The sequence below is a fragment of the Neolamprologus multifasciatus genome, chromosome 19 (assembly GCF_963576455.1).
Source record: "Neolamprologus multifasciatus chromosome 19, fNeoMul1.2, whole genome shotgun sequence".
Lineage (NCBI taxonomy): Eukaryota > Metazoa > Chordata > Actinopteri > Cichliformes > Cichlidae > Neolamprologus > Neolamprologus multifasciatus.
The window spans coordinates 911,283-930,070 of NC_140457.1; the positions used below are offsets into that span (position 1 = coordinate 911,283).

The 18,788-nt window shown below is 46.5% G+C and overlaps 1 protein-coding gene across 10 annotated transcripts in view; it reads left to right on the forward strand.

The window, feature by feature from the left end:
- myt1lb (myelin transcription factor 1-like, b) overlaps positions 1–18,788 on the forward strand; it is a 118,733-nt gene that overhangs the window by 32,064 nt on the left and 67,881 nt on the right. For all 10 annotated transcript variants that reach the window (XM_085142365.1, XM_085142366.1, XM_085142364.1 and 7 more), the window contains 2 exons: positions 10,637–10,750; positions 17,713–17,758. In XM_085142365.1, the coding sequence (XP_084998491.1) occupies positions 17,713–17,758 (46 nt within the window). In that variant the 5' untranslated portion in view covers positions 10,637–10,750. The remainder of the gene's footprint in view (positions 1–10,636; positions 10,751–17,712; positions 17,759–18,788) is intronic.

Below are 18,788 nucleotides of genomic sequence, written 5' to 3' on the forward strand. Positions count from 1 at the left end.
GGCGGAGGCGCCGCTCAGCCTCCTGTTTTCCTGCGGCTATTTCAAGTCTCCCTCCTCGACCTTGGTGTTCTATAGCTGCCGGGGATGAGAGATGGTGTTAACACTTCTAAAGGCGTAAATCACCTCTCCCTCTCTCCATCACCGCTATGTTGTTCTCGCCGCTCGCTGTCTGTGCTGAGAGGTGATTGGAGTCTTCCCAGTCCCATAATAGGCCGCTATACGCGCTCCCTCTCTGCTTTTTTCTAGCAGCCACAGAGAAGAAGAGAAAGAGAGGAGACTCATCAAGTAATTAAGGCCCTGGCTCTCCCTTGGAAATTAAAGAATGGCCCTTTGCTCTCCTCCCTCTCTCCCTCTCTCCCTCGTCCTGCTGGGCTGATTGCTGTCTGGCTTCTTTCCTCACCTGAGTATTTCGCTCTCTCTCCCAGGCAGCCAGCCCATATTGCATTGTGCTGGTGATTACCCCACTGTGGGTAATTGCGGCGGCTGTTCGCCCGATGTTATTTCCCCCACTCTGCGCCCTTACAGGGGAGGCGCCTCCCCAGAGAAGGAGGATGGAGGAGTGCACTTTTAGCTGCGTGTGTGCATTTGTGTCTTTTTAGGAGGGATGCAGCTAATAACGAGCACGGCGCGCGTGTTGCCGCGTTGCTTTATTTTCCTCCCAGACTGCCGGCGTGGACGCCGCGCGGCTCGCCGCCTGTGTTTGTGAAGCCTCGGCAGGTCAGGCGCGCGGTCAGTTCCATCTCTGGCGTCCTTGAAGAGAAAAGTGGGTCAGAAAACTGCTTTTACCTTGGCGTGCTCTTCCTCTTTGATAGGTGCAGGGAAGTCATAAAGAGCCAGTCCACTCCACTGCCTGACAGCTCCTCTCACCCTTGAACCTCGGAGTCTCCGACGGCACCGCTGTGTCCAAAGATATTTTGTGGGAGAGATTCAGACCGACAGGCAGATTCATTTTTTAGCTGTTGTAGCAGGAGATCAGCCAACAGTTCCAATCAGATATGTGCTGATTTGATGCAGGTGAGTCTGTGTTTCTCTGCCTGTGCGCCCGGTGTGAGAGGCCCGCAGCCTCAATAAGATTAGAGAGGAGAGGGGCGGCGGGGGGCGGGGCTCGCTCCTGCACTCTGCTTTAACAAGGACGTTTCTGTAATAGTCCCACAGCCTCTGGAAGGATCCTGGAGGTGTCGGCTATTTCCACAATCATTGTTTCTGCTGCGAGTCGGCTTTAAAAAGGCCGAATGTAAACGAATGTGCTGCGTGATGCTGTTTTCATTTTTTCGGTGTATCCGATGAAGCAGAATTTTACTTTCACGTGAATATAAAATGAACAGTTTCAGCTTCGGCTCACAGTTGGCGAGGCCGTTATTTTCCCGCAACGAAAAAATCTCAGGGATGAAAAAATGTTTAAAGATGATCCCGGTACCACTGCTCCGAGAGTTTACCCAGAATGCACTTCTGCTGCGAGCCCACGTGGTGATTCGAACCCCAAGTTTACCCAGAATGCACTTCTGCTCCGAGCCCACATGGTGATTTGAACCCCAAGTTTACCCAGAATGCACTTCTGCTCCGAGCCCACGTGGTGATTTGAACCCCAAGTTTACCCAGAATGCACTTCTGCTCCGAGCCCACGTGGTGATTTGAACCCCGAGTTTACCCAGAATGCACTTCTGCTCCGAGCCCACGTGGTGATTTGAACCCCGAGTTTACCCAGAATGCACTTCTGCTCCGAGCTCACGTGGTGATTCGAACCCCGAGTTTACCCAGAATGCACTTCTGCTCCGAGCCCACGTGGTGATTTGAACCCCGAGTTTACCCAGAATGCACTTCTGCTCCAAGCCCACGTGGTGATTTGAACCCCGAGTTTACCCAGAATGCACTTCTGCTCCGAGCCCACGTGGTGATTTGAACCCCGAGTTTACCCAGAATGCAGTTCTGCTCCGAGCCCACGTGGTGATTTGAACCCCGAGTTTACCCAGAATGCACTTCTGCTCCGAGCTCACGTGGTGATTCGAACCCCGAGTTTACCCAGAATGCACTTCTGCTCCAAGCCCACGTGGTGATTTGAACCCCGAGTTTACCCAGAATGCAGTTCTGCTCCAAGCCCACGTGGTGATTCGAACCCCGAGTTTTTACCCAGAATGCAGTTCTGCTCCAAGCCCACGTGGGGACTCGAACCCCGAGAGTTTACTCAGAATGCACTTCTGCTCCGAGCCCACGTGGTGATTCGAACCCTGAGAGTTTACCCAGAATGCACTTCTGCTCAGAGCCCACGTGGGGACTCGAACCCCGAGAGTTTACCCAGAATGCACTTCTGCTCAGAGCCCACGTGGGGACTCGAACCCCGAGAGTTTACCCAGAATGCACTTCTGCTCAGAGCCCATGTGGGGACTCAAACCCCGAGAGTTTACCCAGAATGCACTTCTGCTCCGAGTCCACGTGGGGACTCAAACCCCGAGAGTTTACCCAGAATGCACTTCTGCTCCCAGCCCACGTGGGGACTCGAACCCCGAGAGTTTACCCAGAATGCACTTCTGCTCAGAGCCCATGTGGGGACTCAAACCCCGAGAGTTTACCCAGAATGCACTTCTGCTCCGAGTCCACGTGGGGACTCAAACCCCGAGAGTTTACCCAGAATGCACTTCTGCTCCGAGTCCACGTGGGGACTCAAACCCCGAGAGTTTACCCAGAATGCACTTCTGCTCCCAGCCCACGTGGGGACTCAAACCCCGAGAGTTTACCCAGAATGCACTTCTGCTCCCAGCCCACATGGGGATTCGAACCCCGAGAGTTTACCCAGAATGCACTTCTTAAAGTTTTCTCCATTGAATAATCAGAAATGTGAGTTTGGCTTTAGAGCTTTTAAGCTTTAAGTTTCCACAGACTTGAGTGGATTTCTGTGGATTTCTGTGGTTCTCATTGACGACGGCTCAAAAATGTGATGCAACACATGAAAATTTCAGCTTTTTTATTTTCTATGAGTTTGTAACTTGAACTGAATCTTTGTGCATTAGTGACGATAACGACTCATAAAGTCATACAATCAATAAGAGGGCAGATTTCATTGGCTGTCAGGCCAGGCCACACCCCCATTGCTGGATGAAATAGTGAAGTAGTGCTGCTCGTTTGGAGAAACATGGGTCTGCTCTGTTTTCATGGACTTTGACCAGCTTTTGCCACCTCTGTGTACTCGGAGCATCTCTGAAAATATTCACATTTTGAAGGTTATATATCAGCAACAATCAGTTGATTGGTTGATTTTACGTGGGGTGACTGGATATGAGAAGCTGTGATGAAAAAGTTTGAGACAAATGTGTAGCGTGTCGTCCTCGCTGCTCTTCACCTGCAGGAGGATTTGTTGGGGAAACGCTGTAATATTAAAGCAGGCGGGATGCAGGGTCGCAGGATTTGTTGGTTTGTGCTGTATCAATGTTTTGACAGTGTGGTCAGTGTAACGCCTCGCTGGGATTTAGAGGGTTTGGGTGGTTTAGTTTGGGGATATAGTGGATCAGGTCTTTTTTTACACCGAGAACCTTTTGAATCACTAACCTCGGTGCTGTCGGGGCATGAGGGGGGGGAGGGGGAGCTCCGGAGGTGGATCTGCTCTCTGCACAGCCGGATGAGCAAGCGGCGCCGACGTGGCGTTAGAAGGTTCGGGTGCCTTTCAGTCAGAGAGGAGATGCGTGCTGCTGGTTTTATCCCCGTGTGTTTGCGGTCCATTGATTTCCAGCGAGCGGCGTGAAGAAGAGAAAAGGCGCCAGCTGGCTTCATTATCAGACCGATCCCATCTCCAATAAACACATATTTGTACGCAGGCATACGTTAATTCCACTTCTCATCACCGCGTTATCTCGCCCTCTGCCTGCACGCCGTCCTCCCCTGTCTCACCTTTCTCTGAAGAAGCTCGTGTCTGCACTGCTTTTGGGGATGTAAATATTTTATTCCTGTGGATCCTCATAAAGTATTGAATTAGATTTTTTAAAAAGGCAGGTCGTAAAATGTTTTAAAGGCTCTTATTTTCACTCGTGAGACATAAAATTCTTCATTGTTTTCATTTGTGTGATACGTCTGCGTTTAACCTGTAGGTTAGAGACACGCTGCGGTTTGCCTTCTGCAGTAATAAGTAAGAGGTGATCTGTTTTCTAGCTTCACATTTGTATGGTGACACTCTTTTACAAAGGCTTTGCATGAGTCACAGTTCATAATAAGCCTTCTTTATTTCATAGCCGCTCCCTTCATTCTGTATGAAACAAGCCCGTGTAGCTCCTCCTCCTTTAAGCCAGCTTCTTTTGGATTGGCTGTCCTACAGTGGCTCTGAACAGCAGGTGGGTGGGGTTTGTAAGTCTCTGTGACATCACAGAGCTCCAAGAATAGAAAACACGGTGATAAACTGAGTGTTTAGAGCAGGCTGCTGCCTGAGCTTTGGGCTCATTATTAGAAACTATACAAAGAGATAAATCTGCTCTCTGTGACCGAGCTGGAGAATAGAAAAGCAGCAGAGATTGGCACCTTCTGCACACTTACAGCTGGTTTATAGTTCAAACATCACTGTTCAAGGCGATTATTCATAAATTCATAAATGATAAAACAGCATGCACTGCTCGATTTGCTGTTTTTCTTCTTTAGAAATCATAAATAACGATCGACTCGACTCCAGGACGGAAAAGTGACGCTAACACTGACGCTAACACAGAAGTGCGTTCTTTCTCGTGTCCAGCAGGGGGCGACACCTCGCCTCGTAAAAAGAGATCTGACTGTGTAGAAGGTTATTAGAAAGCGATCCGACAGGAAGTGATTACCCTGTGCAGAGCCCGAATCCTGATTGGTTAAAAATGACTCGTTGGTACGGCGATGATTGATCAGCTGTTGTTCTTGTTTCCACGTTTGTATGTGTTGCTGGGTCGGCACATAAAGAACCGCTGGCTCTGCGAGTTAGCGGGTTTGCTCGCGCCTTCGTGTCTTCAGCCTGGATAAACCTAAACAGGAAGAAGCTGCTGTGTTCCTGAGCATTACGCTTGTTTCACAGCTAGCTGCTAGCCCAACTGATACCCCGCCACATCCCAGAATGCAAAGCATATGTGCTACGAGAAGGCGTTTAGCCCAAACTTGTAACGTACACCTGGTAGCTCACATCAGTCCCATTCTCAACATGAACAAACAGCTTTGGAGTTGTGAGGATGGGATCACATCAGAGTTTGAACACAGCACCGCGGGGTGGAAACGCCGGTCGCAGCAGCTACGACAGCTCGATGAAAGAATAAATGCAGAGACAGAAACAGACTGATGGAGTCGATTAGCTAAACATACAACGGTGAGCTTACATCTAAAATGAAGGCAGGTAACTGTCCTCGTCCTTCATGGCATAAAGCCTACTGAAATGGACACATATGAGGGAATAAGTTAGAATAGAACAGAATAGAGTAGAGTAGAAATATCCTTTATTTTCCCTCATTGGTGAAATTCAGGTGTTCCAGCAGCAGAGAGACAAGAAGGCAAAAGACAAAAATACTGTAAAGAAAATATAAACTCAAAGACAGGTGCAGCTCGGTAACATCATTTCTTTAAAGAAACTGCAGAGATGTAAACAACTTGTTGTGTTTAATAAAGATTATCTCTGTTTTTGATTCATAATTTTGGAACATTTCTTCATATCATGGTGATAAAAGCAGCGTCAGATCCTCCATCACCCACCGACGTGCGACCAACAGGAGACGGTCTCACCTGTGACTCTGAGGAGCTTCTGTTATCTAAAGCAGCAAACATGAAGAATCAGGACACACATGGCTGAGGATGCATCTGCAGCCTGAGTCCTTCATCTCCTCTGTGTGTGTGTGTGTGTGTGTGTGTGTGTGTGTGTGTGTGTGTGCGTGTGTGTGTGAGAATAGAGGATACAGAACATAGAGGAAGAAACAGAGAGAGATTTCATCTCCTCTCAGCCTGTATACGTATCGAGAATGTAGGTCAGGCAGCCCCAGTCGCTCTCAGAGGCTGTGAGTGTGTGTGTGTGTGTGTGTGTCTGTGTGTGTGCGTGCGTGCGCGTGCTTACACATCACATGAATAAAGCATGTGTCTCTGCTGTAATATGTGCTTATATGTGTGTGTTTCTGTGTGACTGGTGTGATTTCTTTGGGTGTGATGTGTGTAGTTTGTGTCACAGCCCATTTCCCATACTGCAGTGTACATCACCATACAATAGGGTATCATTACAGTGAGTGAGTGAGAGTGTGTGTGTGTGTGTGTGTGTGTGTGTGTGTGTGTGTGTGTGTGTGTGTGTGTGTGCAGCCAGTCTTCCAGCCTATTTACAGTGTGTACTGTGGCTTTGATAGATATAGAAGCCCAGAAAAGGGCAGGCATGGTCTCTTCTTTTTCTCTTAGGAATACACACACACACACACAGACACACACACACACACACACACACACACACAGACACACACACACACACAGTCTAACAGTCCTTGGTCATATATTCTTCCTTTGTAACAAAGGAGGGGAACAAGAATAGCTGTGTGCACATCCCAGTGTGCGACTGTGTGACTGTGTAACAGAGTGTGTGTGTGTGACTGTGTGTGTGCGTGTATGTGTGTTCCCATTCGAGCTGAAGGCCGATTCCTCCTCCGCTTTGCTGCCTGTCGCTGTCCTTGTGCTGAAACGTGCAGATTAGCAAACCGACTGCACGACCGGAACAACATCGACACCAACAGCCGCGCTGCATCGTTTCTGCTGCACATACACGCCTTTGTCGGTCTTCTTTTCCCACACGCACACGCGTGCACACACACACAGACACACACACACTTCGCGCTGATGAGGAGTCACAGAGCTGTGATTTGTCATCAGCCTCCACATGAAGACCTTGATCAGAGGACAGACCCATCACTTGCACTCTGATTATAAAGACCCAGGAGTGTGTGTCTGTGTGTGTGTGTGTGTGTGTGTGTTTGGGTATTTAATGGGGTAAAAGGAGGAGAAATTTACTTGAAATCATTCGCAAAACTTGATGAATTAGTCCACAGTTAGGAGACGCTACATGAAACTTGTGCTGATTACTCACGTTAAGCTTGATGAAACTACCTGCAGTTCCTCCGACGTCCACCGGAGGCTCCACCAGCTAGTCCGTGCCCACCATGTTAAACTAAACGTGTTTACAGCCTGATACAGAAACTGCTTCTGGTGCCTGTTTACACTTTATTAAAACGTAAAGTTTGCATTATTGGGGGCGTGGCCTCTTTGACTGACAGGTGGATGGTGATGGCTGTAGCAGCTAGCTGCCTGCTAACTGTTTGTGCTGTTGGAGCATTTGGGGCCATTTTTAATGACATCATCTGAAAATAACTTTGCTGCTGTGAGGTTAAGATCAGTTCTGGGATTTTATGTGGATGTTACTGAGCAGTGATTAGCAGGTGTCTGAGCTGGATCCTGCAGGATCTGGATCTGGGTTCATTTGTGATGTTTGCTTGAGGACTCTGAGAGTCTTTCCCAGCATGTATTTATGGACGTATGCCACCAAAGCTCATTGGTAAACATTCCAGGAAGTTGAGCCAAGGTCCAACTTCTTGACCAAACTTGCTAGCCAACAGAGCGACTGAACCAGTCTCATGACTTCCTGTGGAGTGAATTACAAGAAAACTACAGTTTTTTCTTCATGGTTTAGAGCTTGATAAATGTTCTGCACGATGCTGGCTGCGTGGATGTTGGTTATTTGCTGCCCTCTCCAGATGTTTGACTCCAGAGGTTTACTCTGTCCTGTGACTGCTGCTGACCTCAAATACAGGAGCTGAACTGCTGTAGTTATTGATATTATTGCAGGTAAAGACGTTTAACAGAGAGATGATAAACAGGTAAAAAATAATAAAACATGAAACGTTTGGATGATGATGTGAAGATAATATCAGAATGTTTAACCCTTTAAAGCCGGTCAGAGCAGCACGCTCCGTTTTGTGTAACTATTTTTAAATCCCGGTAGCTCTGCAACCACGTGAGCTAGCGCAATAATTTTTTTTGCATATGAAACCGGAGGAGTTGTACTTACATCTTATGCCATCAGCTTGTCCTCGGTCACAGTTTCCTTCCACATATAACTTTGCAAAAACTGCATAAAAAGCACTTGCAGCAACAAAAACATAATATTCCAGAAACACGCTTTGCCGATCCGATCAGCTGTTCGTAACACTTCCTACGTCCATCAGCGCGAACTATCGCATGTCCGCCATGACCTGCCCGAAACCGGAGGTGACGTCATTTTCGTGGAAATGTAGTTTTTACCATCAGGGCCTCATGAGCCTATACTGGTGTTTATAAAAGTTATGTTTGACTTTATGACTTTCTGTGTGGTTTCTGGGATGCTTAGGACTCATATTGCTGCTGGAAATAGTTTATTTTGATCCATATGCTGCTTTTTTGCAAATTTGCATTATAATATTTATTTTCGTTTTTCCTGCAGTTTATAGAAATTGGTGTATTTCAAAAATAAAACTATGAAGACACTCAAAATAAATTTCCTGTGGTGGGAAACTATTTTGTGCAACTTTTTTGTATTTACAGTTTTGAGGGATAAGCCTCTTAAATTTCTCTAACTAGAAATATATGTTAAAAAAACAAAAACGATTTTCACTTTTTTTGTAGTTTGTTGCACTTTTCAATTTATGTAATTACTATGCACTTAATGCAGACATATTATTAAAATTTGGGCTGTAATGGTTGTATTGATGTATAGCAACTTGAAATGCTCCCAAAAATGGCTCCACAGCATGTAAAGATATAAAGATAAGCTCTGGCGGACTTGGTTCTGTGGTAGGTCTTAAAGGGTTAAACAGAAATGGAAACTTTGGGTGAGACGTGATTATTACTGATGTTTCTGTGCAGCTTTTTCAAACCTGGCGCTGTAGATTTACTCCAAACCGTGCAGCAGCAGATTAACGACCTCGTGCTGTGGTTGGATCATCTCAGACCTTCTCTGGGCTCAAGTCACCGCCATTTTTGGCGTCTTCAGTCCATCACCGAGAACAGCCTTTGTGTGCTAATGCCTTTATATTAGCCTGACCGCTGCTCAGAGGCTAGCATCCTGTAGCACGTTACACGTCCGACCCTCCAAACGTCGCAGGCGTTCAGTTTTTTGTCTTTGTTTACGTCCAGAATTCAAGCAAAAGCTGAAATGTTTCAGTAATTTGCTGCTAAGCTCTCGTAAATCTTTTAACTCATAAATTCTGAGATCATTTCATCGAAGCTGAAAGATTTTGTTTCATTTGGACTCACAAATGTTTCATGAAGCCGAGGTCTGTAAAAGTCGGTTGGTTCGCAGCGTTTGTCTCGTTGTCTGGCTGCACAGTCGTGACTATAAAGAGGAATAAACATGTGCGAGAAAATTAATTTACAGTTAAACATTTGAACTTTTTCTACATTTTCACTGGATGCTACTTTTCTTAGATTAAAACATTTTTGCACAGTCGTCCGACAGACAGACAGGAAGCAAACGGTTGATTCTTTTACCTCTCGAGCTGCTGTTTCATCTGCAGGTTTTACATTTCTGCAGCCACCCACGTCCGAATCCGCTCCGACTTTGTTTTATTCCCACGTTTTCTGAATGAAATGCCCCGGAGGCTGTAATCAAATACGAACCGGCAGCCTCTGTCGCGTTTTTTTCATGAAACAAAGGCAGCGGGGCCGCGCTCGTAAAATGAAAATATAGTTTGAGTGTCCCATTGTTTCACATTAGGGTTTCCTGTTAATAGCCACTTTCAAAGTTGTTTGTGCGATCCCCTTACAGCCCCCACCCACGCTGCCTCCGCACGCACCGTTCAAACTACAAAGAAGAAACGCTGCAAAGAAAGTGGAAAGCAGAGGTGTGTGTGTGTGTGTGTGTGTGTGTGTGTGTGTGGATGGGGGGTCGAAAGAGACCCCCTGCTGGTTCAAAGTAAAGTCCGCTTAAGCACCAGCACTCCTTTTACATAACGCAGACACACTCGGTGTACGGCTGTTAGTCCTCAGGGAGCAGCTATTGTTTGGATTCACTCTGCTTTCAGCGTGTGTGTGTGTGTGTGTGTGTGTGTGTGTGTGTGTGTGTGTGTGTGTCACGGCCGTCTGCTGCGCTCCCTATGGGGGCCTTCACTCTACACACCATCGACACCTCATCTGTTCTCCTTCCATACGTTTTCTCAATTAGCTGCAGCGGATGGAGGAGCATTGACAGGCGGAGGGAGGGTTGACATGTTCCCTCACACCTCCGTCTCCTCCGTCTTCTTCCCTTTCTCCATCTCGGGTCATTTTTTTCCCATCGACAGAGCGGGGACCCCCCTCTCTGCCTCCTCTTCCTCGAGCTCAGCAGAGGATGGAGAGCCGAGGAGAGGAATCATGGAGGCAGGCACGGATCATTAGCTATATTTGTCCCCACTTCCTGCAGCAGATGATAGATCTAGCTAATTACCCCATGTTGCCAAGCCTATCGCACACGACAAGCGGCCGTCGTTATGGCGGAAATCAGCGTTGGCTTTGGCGTGCGCCGCATAGCTGACGCTATATGACTATTCATGAGCCCGGAGTCAAAGGAGGAGAGGAAATTTCAGATGCTGTCACGGCTCTGTGTGTGAATGTGATTGTTCTGGGAATGATTTTAATGATGCGTGTTCTCCTTCCTCCCTCTGTGCAGAAAATGAGTTTGGAGGAGACGTGGTGAGCCGCTCCTCCCTCGCCGAACGTCAGAAGGTCACGCTGGAAGCAGAGGTCGGGGCCAACGAGCTGTGTCACGCCCACAACGCTTCAGGTACAGCGCGTCTGCAGGATCATGTTGGTTTTCCTCCTGAAATCATGGCAACACTGAGCTTTTATGACTCTTTGTACTGATTTATTTATTTGCTCACACAAAAATGTGTTGGAAACCAAACGGCTTCGATCGCTGCCTGGATATCGAAAGCAGATTCAGCGATCACGTCGTCCAATAAAAGCTTCAGCCAAACATTTAGGAGCCAGATTTTTTTACTTTAATTTATCAGCTTATCGATCACCTGCTCCGAATCCTGTCCTGCTTCCTGGGAAAGCACCTGAGACCATGGCTGTATCCCAACTCAGGGTCTGCAGCCTTAAAGGCCGCATTTTAAGGCCGATTACATCACAGCGACGCGACGAAGGCTGTCCCAATTCGAAGGCTGCTCGAAATGCGGCCCTCAAATGCGTCCTTCATTTCCCTGAATTTTAAGGACGTGGCGGTGTAGACTTCGTGGCCCAACATATCCCAGAATTCATAGCACGGCGGTGGGTGTGGATAATTTTGCTGAAAAAAAACGGCAGATGAGGGGCACCCGAAGAGTAAACTTTAAGTAAGTACTGAATATTATGTCACTTATTTATGTGCAAATGTTTACTAACGAAGAACATTAAAACATTCCTGTTGGCCACATGTCAGCAAAGTCATGTGACATTAGTGACGTTTGTACTAACTTGGTTTTAAAGCCTTTACTTTAAAATATACGCCGTTCAATAGCTGAGCTTAATCAGAGAATGATCAAAGCTCATGTAGAAACAAACAAATGAACAAAAGATTTTCTCCTTCATTTCTGTCAAACAAAGCTGTATGAAACGTTTCTAGCTGTTAGTATCATGGTTGCTAGGCAACCTGGGCAGCGCAACGGAGGCTAGACCGTCCCATTTCACAAGCCTCGCACTTCCGGCCTTAGCGGTCTTTAAGTACGCGGCCCTTGAGGACCGTTGAGGCTGCGTACTTTAAGGCTGCAGACCCTGAATTGGGATACAACTCATGAAGTCATCAGGAAAGTGAGCAGGAAGCTTATTTTCCATACAGTCAGACAGAGGAGTCGCCCCCTGCAGGACAGCAGAAAGAACTGCACAGGTACATTTTGGTGCTAGTGTGCACCCTGCACCCTGTTGCATAGACGTTGTCACCTCTGGCTCCACCAAAGCAGCGGAAACATGGCACAAACATGTCCTGGTGGCGTGTCCATCCTTTATGGCTAAGTCTCAGGGTCAGGTGACTATAGAAGCCCAGATGTTTACAGCTGCTTTTATGTTTAGTAACGATCAAACGCGAGGCTCAAAGATGGAATGTTTTCCAAGCGTCCGGATGGCGAGGCTGAATAAAATCAGAGTTTTATGAAGGATAAAACATGAGATCCGCTTAGTCGTTAAAGAAATCAGGTTAGTTTCACATCCACACCGTTCCAGCGCGCTGTCATCGGCGGACCAGCTCATAAATTGTTTTATTATATTGCGATTGCAGCGTTTCAGCGCCCTGCACAGCTGCTGTCACCCACCAAAACCATTTTCATTCCTAGTTAGGAATCACTCCCCAGATTCCAGCCTCACACACACACACACACGGCGAACGCCCACTCAGATGCTATCTCGGCGGCCCTTCACACTAATTCAGATGCACTTAGCGTCGGTTTGGCACACGTGTTTACTGCCACTGGATGATGCACGGCGTAAATACCTATTTGCAGTGAAATTCGATAATGCCAGCACGGTTTTGGTGGCTCCCCCCTGCTGCTACGCTGCACAGAATATCAATGTGTGTGTGTGTGTGTGTGTGTGTGTGAGGGTGGGGTTGGGCGCCATATGCCTGAAACGCATTCTCCCAAAACTTCAAGGGTAAAACAAAGGGAAGCAATGACGATGTGAACTGTTGTGACAGATGTCTGAGCCCCTCCCCCTCCTCCCCCCCCTCCCCCATCACCACCTAGATCATAAACACACAAAATGCTTGTTCTGTGTCTCTGTGCATATTCCAACGCTAACCCCGTTTCTCCTCCCTGAAACCTTTTTTGATGCATTTTATTTTTGCATTGATCTCGACTCTGATCGGCGCTGCTGCTGTTTCCTGTATGTGAGCTGAATTAAGAGTCTCGCTCCCGTTCGTGACCTGCTTCGTGTGTTTGTGCAGCCCAGGCTAAAATTCATGGATGCAAATCAGAAAACATGTGAAGAACTTCCGAGTAAGGACGCGCTAAAAGGATTGTGCTCGTTTGGATCCTACCAAATAAAGCCGCGAGGACGTCATGCGTGAAATGAAGAGTGAATCACTCCGTTAGCTTCATTAACGTTAAGGTTGTGCATCAAAAGTTAAGCCTCTCTGAACTGGACTCTGCTGCTTCCAGCTCCGTGGTTTCATCAGTGAGCAGCTTTGCATGATTCTCTCCTCGTAATAATCCTTCTTTAAGCGCCTCACCTCATCCTCTGTCTGAAACTGCTTTAGCTCCTCCCCCTTTAAAGCATTTTATTCTGATTGGCACTCTGTCTCAAATAAACAGAAGGTAGGTGTGGCTTCTGTGTCTGGGATGACCCTGTAAGGGCCGTCTCTGTGACGTCATAAAGATCCCGGAGAATAAAAAACAGTCTGAGCTGTGCCTCGCAGCACTGCTGAACACGTGTTTGCACGAACACGCGGCGCTCATCAGAGGGTTCATCTAGGCGCCACTGAGTCCTACACCAGTCTGAAACGTGATTGGCCGACTGCAACATTCAAGCTGAGATTTTGTGTTTCTGTTTTTTTTAACAAACATTTGTGGCTTCAGACTAAATTCTGCTGAAAGTTTTATAATAATTAATTTTAGCAGGATTACTGCTGAGCCTGTGAAAGCTGATGAAGCCGTTTATTGTTGTCAGTGTAGGAAAATAAACTCTGATCTTTGCTGTTAAACTTTAACGACCTGTAATAACTTTGTTTTTGAAAAATATCATTTTAGTTTTGATGTTTTGATGCAAACGTCACCAAACATAGTGCACACCATGACTGGGTAACTCTGCAGGTTAAATTTTAGATTGAACATATTGTTTTATTATTTTGTAATGGATGAAGCGTACAAACTGTGTGTGTGTGTGTGTGGGGGGGGGGGGGGGGGGGGAGCACTAACCTTCTTCCAAACAGGACATGAATCAGCGGTTGCCCGGCGATGCCAGGGACTGATTGTATCCGAGCAACCTTGGCCAAGGTCACCTGCTGGGATGCAACCTGTCTGCAAACAGTCTCAGACTGATGGAGGTTCCTCACGGCCTCGTTAATAATCACAGGCAGGTCGTCAGCAGCTATGTTCTGGTTTTGTTCTCATATAGAAGCAAAGTTGCTGCGAGTTTCAGGCCCGTGAGCTTCTGGAGTCTGATTGGAAACAGTTGATGTGAGTTTCTGTGGATGTAGCAACAGATTTGTTTCCACTTCATCCAGTCACTGAAGACTGAGAGTCTTATTCCTGTTTCATGGATGTGTTAAAGCACCAAACTGCTTCAACGACAACAGGATCAAACGTTTGTTGGTTACAGTCGTTTGTCTCCCTCGTGTCTCCGGTCCAAAGACGACTAAGTCCTGCTTTGAAACTTTGAAAATGATGAGTTTATGAAAAAAAGGAAAATTCATTAACTTAAACATTTACCGGACGTTCAGTGGACAGTTTTCACACACAATCAGTTAAATCTGCTCGCTGTGCAGAAATATTCACACATGCAGAGTTTTCTCATCGTTCGAGGTGTTTTCTTAACTAAGCAGTGTGAACTTTCGGAGCAGGGATCAGCGTGACTCAGTGGTCATTCATCTGGGCCTTTAATGCCATTGATCCCAGCTCTAATTGAGACACAGACAGAGAAGGAGTGGGCCTCCAACTAATCCTCAATAAGCAGGCTAACCTTCATTACAGCCGTGACATTTTCCCATGGGGTGCTAAGAGAGAGAAAAAGCCAGACGCAATACGCATGACTCGCCAACATATGGCGAGCTGCAGAGGCGTGCGCGCTTCCCGGGTCCAAGTCTCCCGAGGAAGCTCGAGGGAAGTAAACGACGAGGCTTCCCGGATCCGCTCGTGTTCGGCGGCGACTCGGGCCTCGCTTCAAACCCTCAGAGAGCGTCTGACAGCGTCCGATAGGCTCTGTTAGCATGTGTGCATAAACAAGCCGGACTTTAGTCCACAGCTCGTATCTCCTCTGCACGCATGGAAAGGCCAGCCGTCGCTTACCAATCAGTTCACAGGATGTTGGAGGCAGCTGAGAGATTTGGAGGCATTTTTAAAGGTGCTTTATGTTGCAGGGCCTCCCGACTGAACCGTGCTGACGTGTGTCGGACTAACATCCTGCTGGAAGCTGCTATCTCCGCCGATGAAGTGAAGCGAAAACCGTGAAGAATAATCCAAAGTCCAAAGTTTTAAATCAAATTCTTGTGGCCACGCAGCGATGTTTGTCCCACCCACGATGCCGCTGGGGCTCGTGTATGTCAGACCTGCACATCCCTCTGAGGCAGGTTTATCCTCTCAACGAGCCGTCATAAATCCCAACACCTCGGAGCGTCCCTGCTTTATTTCCAGATGTCCCTAAATATTCATGCCTGCCTGGCAGGTTTGGGCTGTGACGGAGGCCCTGTTTGGATGTCTCTTTTTATTAAACGTGATTTATTAACACCACACTTACTTTACTGTAGAGCCCCTCAGCTCTAATGGTGTGTTTCTTTACGAACGCCCATAAATGTTTCGACGGGAGAAAAATAAAATGATGAAAAGCGAGGATACCTCGTAAATCTTATTAGTGCAGTAAGGAGGGACCGGCTGAGCGTGTGTTGTTGGTGTGTGTGAGAGCGGGAGATTAAAATGAGACTAAAATGCCCAGTGCTCTTCTGTTTTATCAAAGCTTCTCTGGAACAACGAGCAGCGGCGATGCTATCGCTCCAACATGTGTAATCCACCTCAGACTGGATGAAAAGTCACCTTGTGGGTTTTATACCTCATGTCGGCTCTTTCAGGGCGCATGCTGCGGTATCTGCGCCTTTCATGGAGACGTGAAAGTCTTTGTTCCTTCGTGTGCTGGCTGTGTGCTCGCATGGCTCGTGTTAATAATTAGATGATTCCCAACAATCACTTCAAATCAGCAGGAGGAGCTTTTAATGGTGCGGACAGGAAGTGCTTTTATTGTGCAGCTCAGTGTTTGGGTTTCAGTGATCCAAGTAAAATATTCTGTCCTGACAGAAGCGCCAATTCGTCAGCTTTCTGAGCCCCTCCTGGATGGATGAACTCCTCACCAGAGATGGGCATGGGGTAATCCGATTACTTTTTTCAAGTAACGAGTAAAGTAAGGGATTACTGTTGCAAAAACGTAATTAGATTACCGTTACTTTCCCGTAGGAACGCTGCGATACTGCGTTACTAAAACCGTGATTTTTTTTGCGAGAATGTCTCATGACAGTGACGTAAGCGAGTGCGACGTTCGTGACAACAGCTGTGTGCAGATCAACAATGGATCATATATCGAGTGCAGAGAGAGTATGAGCGTGCAGCGTTTAAAGCGTGGAAGTACTGACCTTACTTTGAGTTTGATTCCATAAAAAGTGACAAAAACATTAGTGTCCGTTGTGCGTGGGAAGAAAACTTCTTTTTACAGCGAAAAAACCCCTAAACTTCCGAGCAAGCACCGAGTAGCTACGACGTAATGGGAAACTCACAGAGAAACTCGCGGATTCTTCCACTGACCGCTGCACACCTGCACCAGGGTAACCCTCCGCCTACCCCACTCCTGCTTTACAGGTGAAAATAGAGCAACAGGACCGCTAGTCTGTGACTTTATTTATTTTCTGCTGTGTTTTACTTGCATCTATTTGAAAGACTGAGTGTAAACACAAAAATATATATTTTATTTTATGAGCTGGAATGTGCAGAAAATAGGTTTAAATGTTAAACTAATTTCTTCCAGTCAGAGAATGTTGCAGATAATTACATTTTTGTTTGATGCATAAAGTTAAAAGATTAAAACTAATAAAACAAGTTTTAAAAAGAGACTTTTCCATTTGATTACATTTTGTATGATGATTATGTAGAAAAAGTAGAATTGGGCTGAAAGATCTATCACTTTATCACCTATTCAGGTTGTAAATCATGTTTTTAAATAGTAACTAAGTAACTAAGTAATTAATTACTTTGAAAATAAGTAATCAGTAAAGTAACTGGATTACTTTTTGGGGGAAGTAATCAGTAATTAGTTACTGATTACTTTTTTCAAGTAACTTGACCAACACTGCTCCTCACCCATCTGTGAGGGCCGGCCAAAATAAAGAAATAAAACCTGCAGTTCCTCTAACGCCCACCAGGGGCTCCAGCAGTGATGGGAGTCCTCATGTTAAACTGGCCTGATACACAAACTGCTTCCTCCTTCAGGACAGCTGTGTGACCAGGAAATACTGTTGTTCAGCCCCACAGCAGGGCTCCATGTGAAAGTAAGGTGGAATATTTATCCCAGGAAATGAAGTCTGATGTTTGATGAGGTCAATAAATCTGTAACATGACTGATTGAACAGTCACATGTTTATGTATAAAAGCTGGCACCGTGGGGCAGATGGAGGATAAAGAGTGACCATGAAGCTTCTTTGGAGTCAGCTCACAAACTCCGTCATCTGTTGTGGTCAGACTTTGGAAATTAACACGGTTCCCAAAGAGTTCCTGAGGAAAAGCGAAGCACAGCATTGGCGTAACGCCCGTGGGTTTGGCTGTTTGCTTTCATGAGGTTTTAGGTCTCTGTTACCAGCGCAGGGCGACAACTCGAATCTTACTGAAGGATTTTAATCATTTCCACAAACGCTGCCGTCGGTCGTCTCGTGAAATGTTCTTTCCGACGTCGGGTGTGAATTGAAATGTTTGACAAGCTGCAGAAAAGTCCCGAGCACCTGAGCGAACATGGATCCAAATGAAAGCTAATTTTGCGACGTGTCTGTTGTGTGTTTAACAGCTTGTTTGTGCCTCTCTGCAGATGGAGGTGGATGCAGATGATAAGCGCCATCGCACACGCTCCAAAGGTATCTGCACACACACGCACATGCACGCACACACCATTCAGGGTGACCTTCACTCCCCCAACACAAACACACACAGCGCACACACGCTACTGCACAAATCCCAGACTGTCACACTCGAGTTGGCTTTTCCCGCGGCTCTCTGCTCCTCTGTCGCTCGTTTTATATCTGACAGAAACAGAAATCCACATTTTAAGAGCTTTGTTCACAATGAAATATCTACCGCAGCGATATCCACTCCTACGAAACCCTGCGAAGTGAAAACAGGTGATTGAACTTTATTTAAACCAAAGAAACGGCAGCTGTCAGCGACTCTCCTCTGGAAAATAAAACCGAACCGAGGCTCGGTCCACTCTGAAACATCTAAGATGCTACATTCATATTTTATCCACTCTGAGTGCCCGACATCTTTGACCAGGCGAGGATGAAAGCGGCGACCGCTGCTCCTCCATCACGAGGATCAAGCAGCTCGTCAGCCGCGTGGTTGAAGTTCAGGCGAAACCAAAGATGTGTCACTGAGATCATCGTTCCCTTCATTTAGACAGAATCATTTAAACAGAGAGCATCTGCAGTATAACATGGGACTGACCTTTGACCTTTGTTCGCTAATCCCAGTGATGTTTAAGCCCGTATCCTTCTACAGCTCTCATCTGTGAAGCTAGTCCCAGCTGTGTAACGCCCACTCAGGCTGTTAGACGAGCAGCATTTAGAAAAGTTCACTTTTGGCAATCAGTGACATACGAATCATCTCAAACAGACGTCTGACAGTCCTGCAGGTCACACACAGCAACGAGTCTGCTGGGTCAAGGGTCACGTCTGTGCACCAAAGGACAGGATCCCAAACGCCAGAATAGAATAGAATAGAATAGAATAGCACTTTATTGCCACTGTTCATGTACAAGGAAATTATGGGATCTTGGTGACTTTGAGTTCAGGTTTTTAGACTTGCGTTTTTAGGAATAATCCATTTTATTATTATTATTATTATTATTATTATTATTATCATTATTATTATCATTATTATTATCATTAT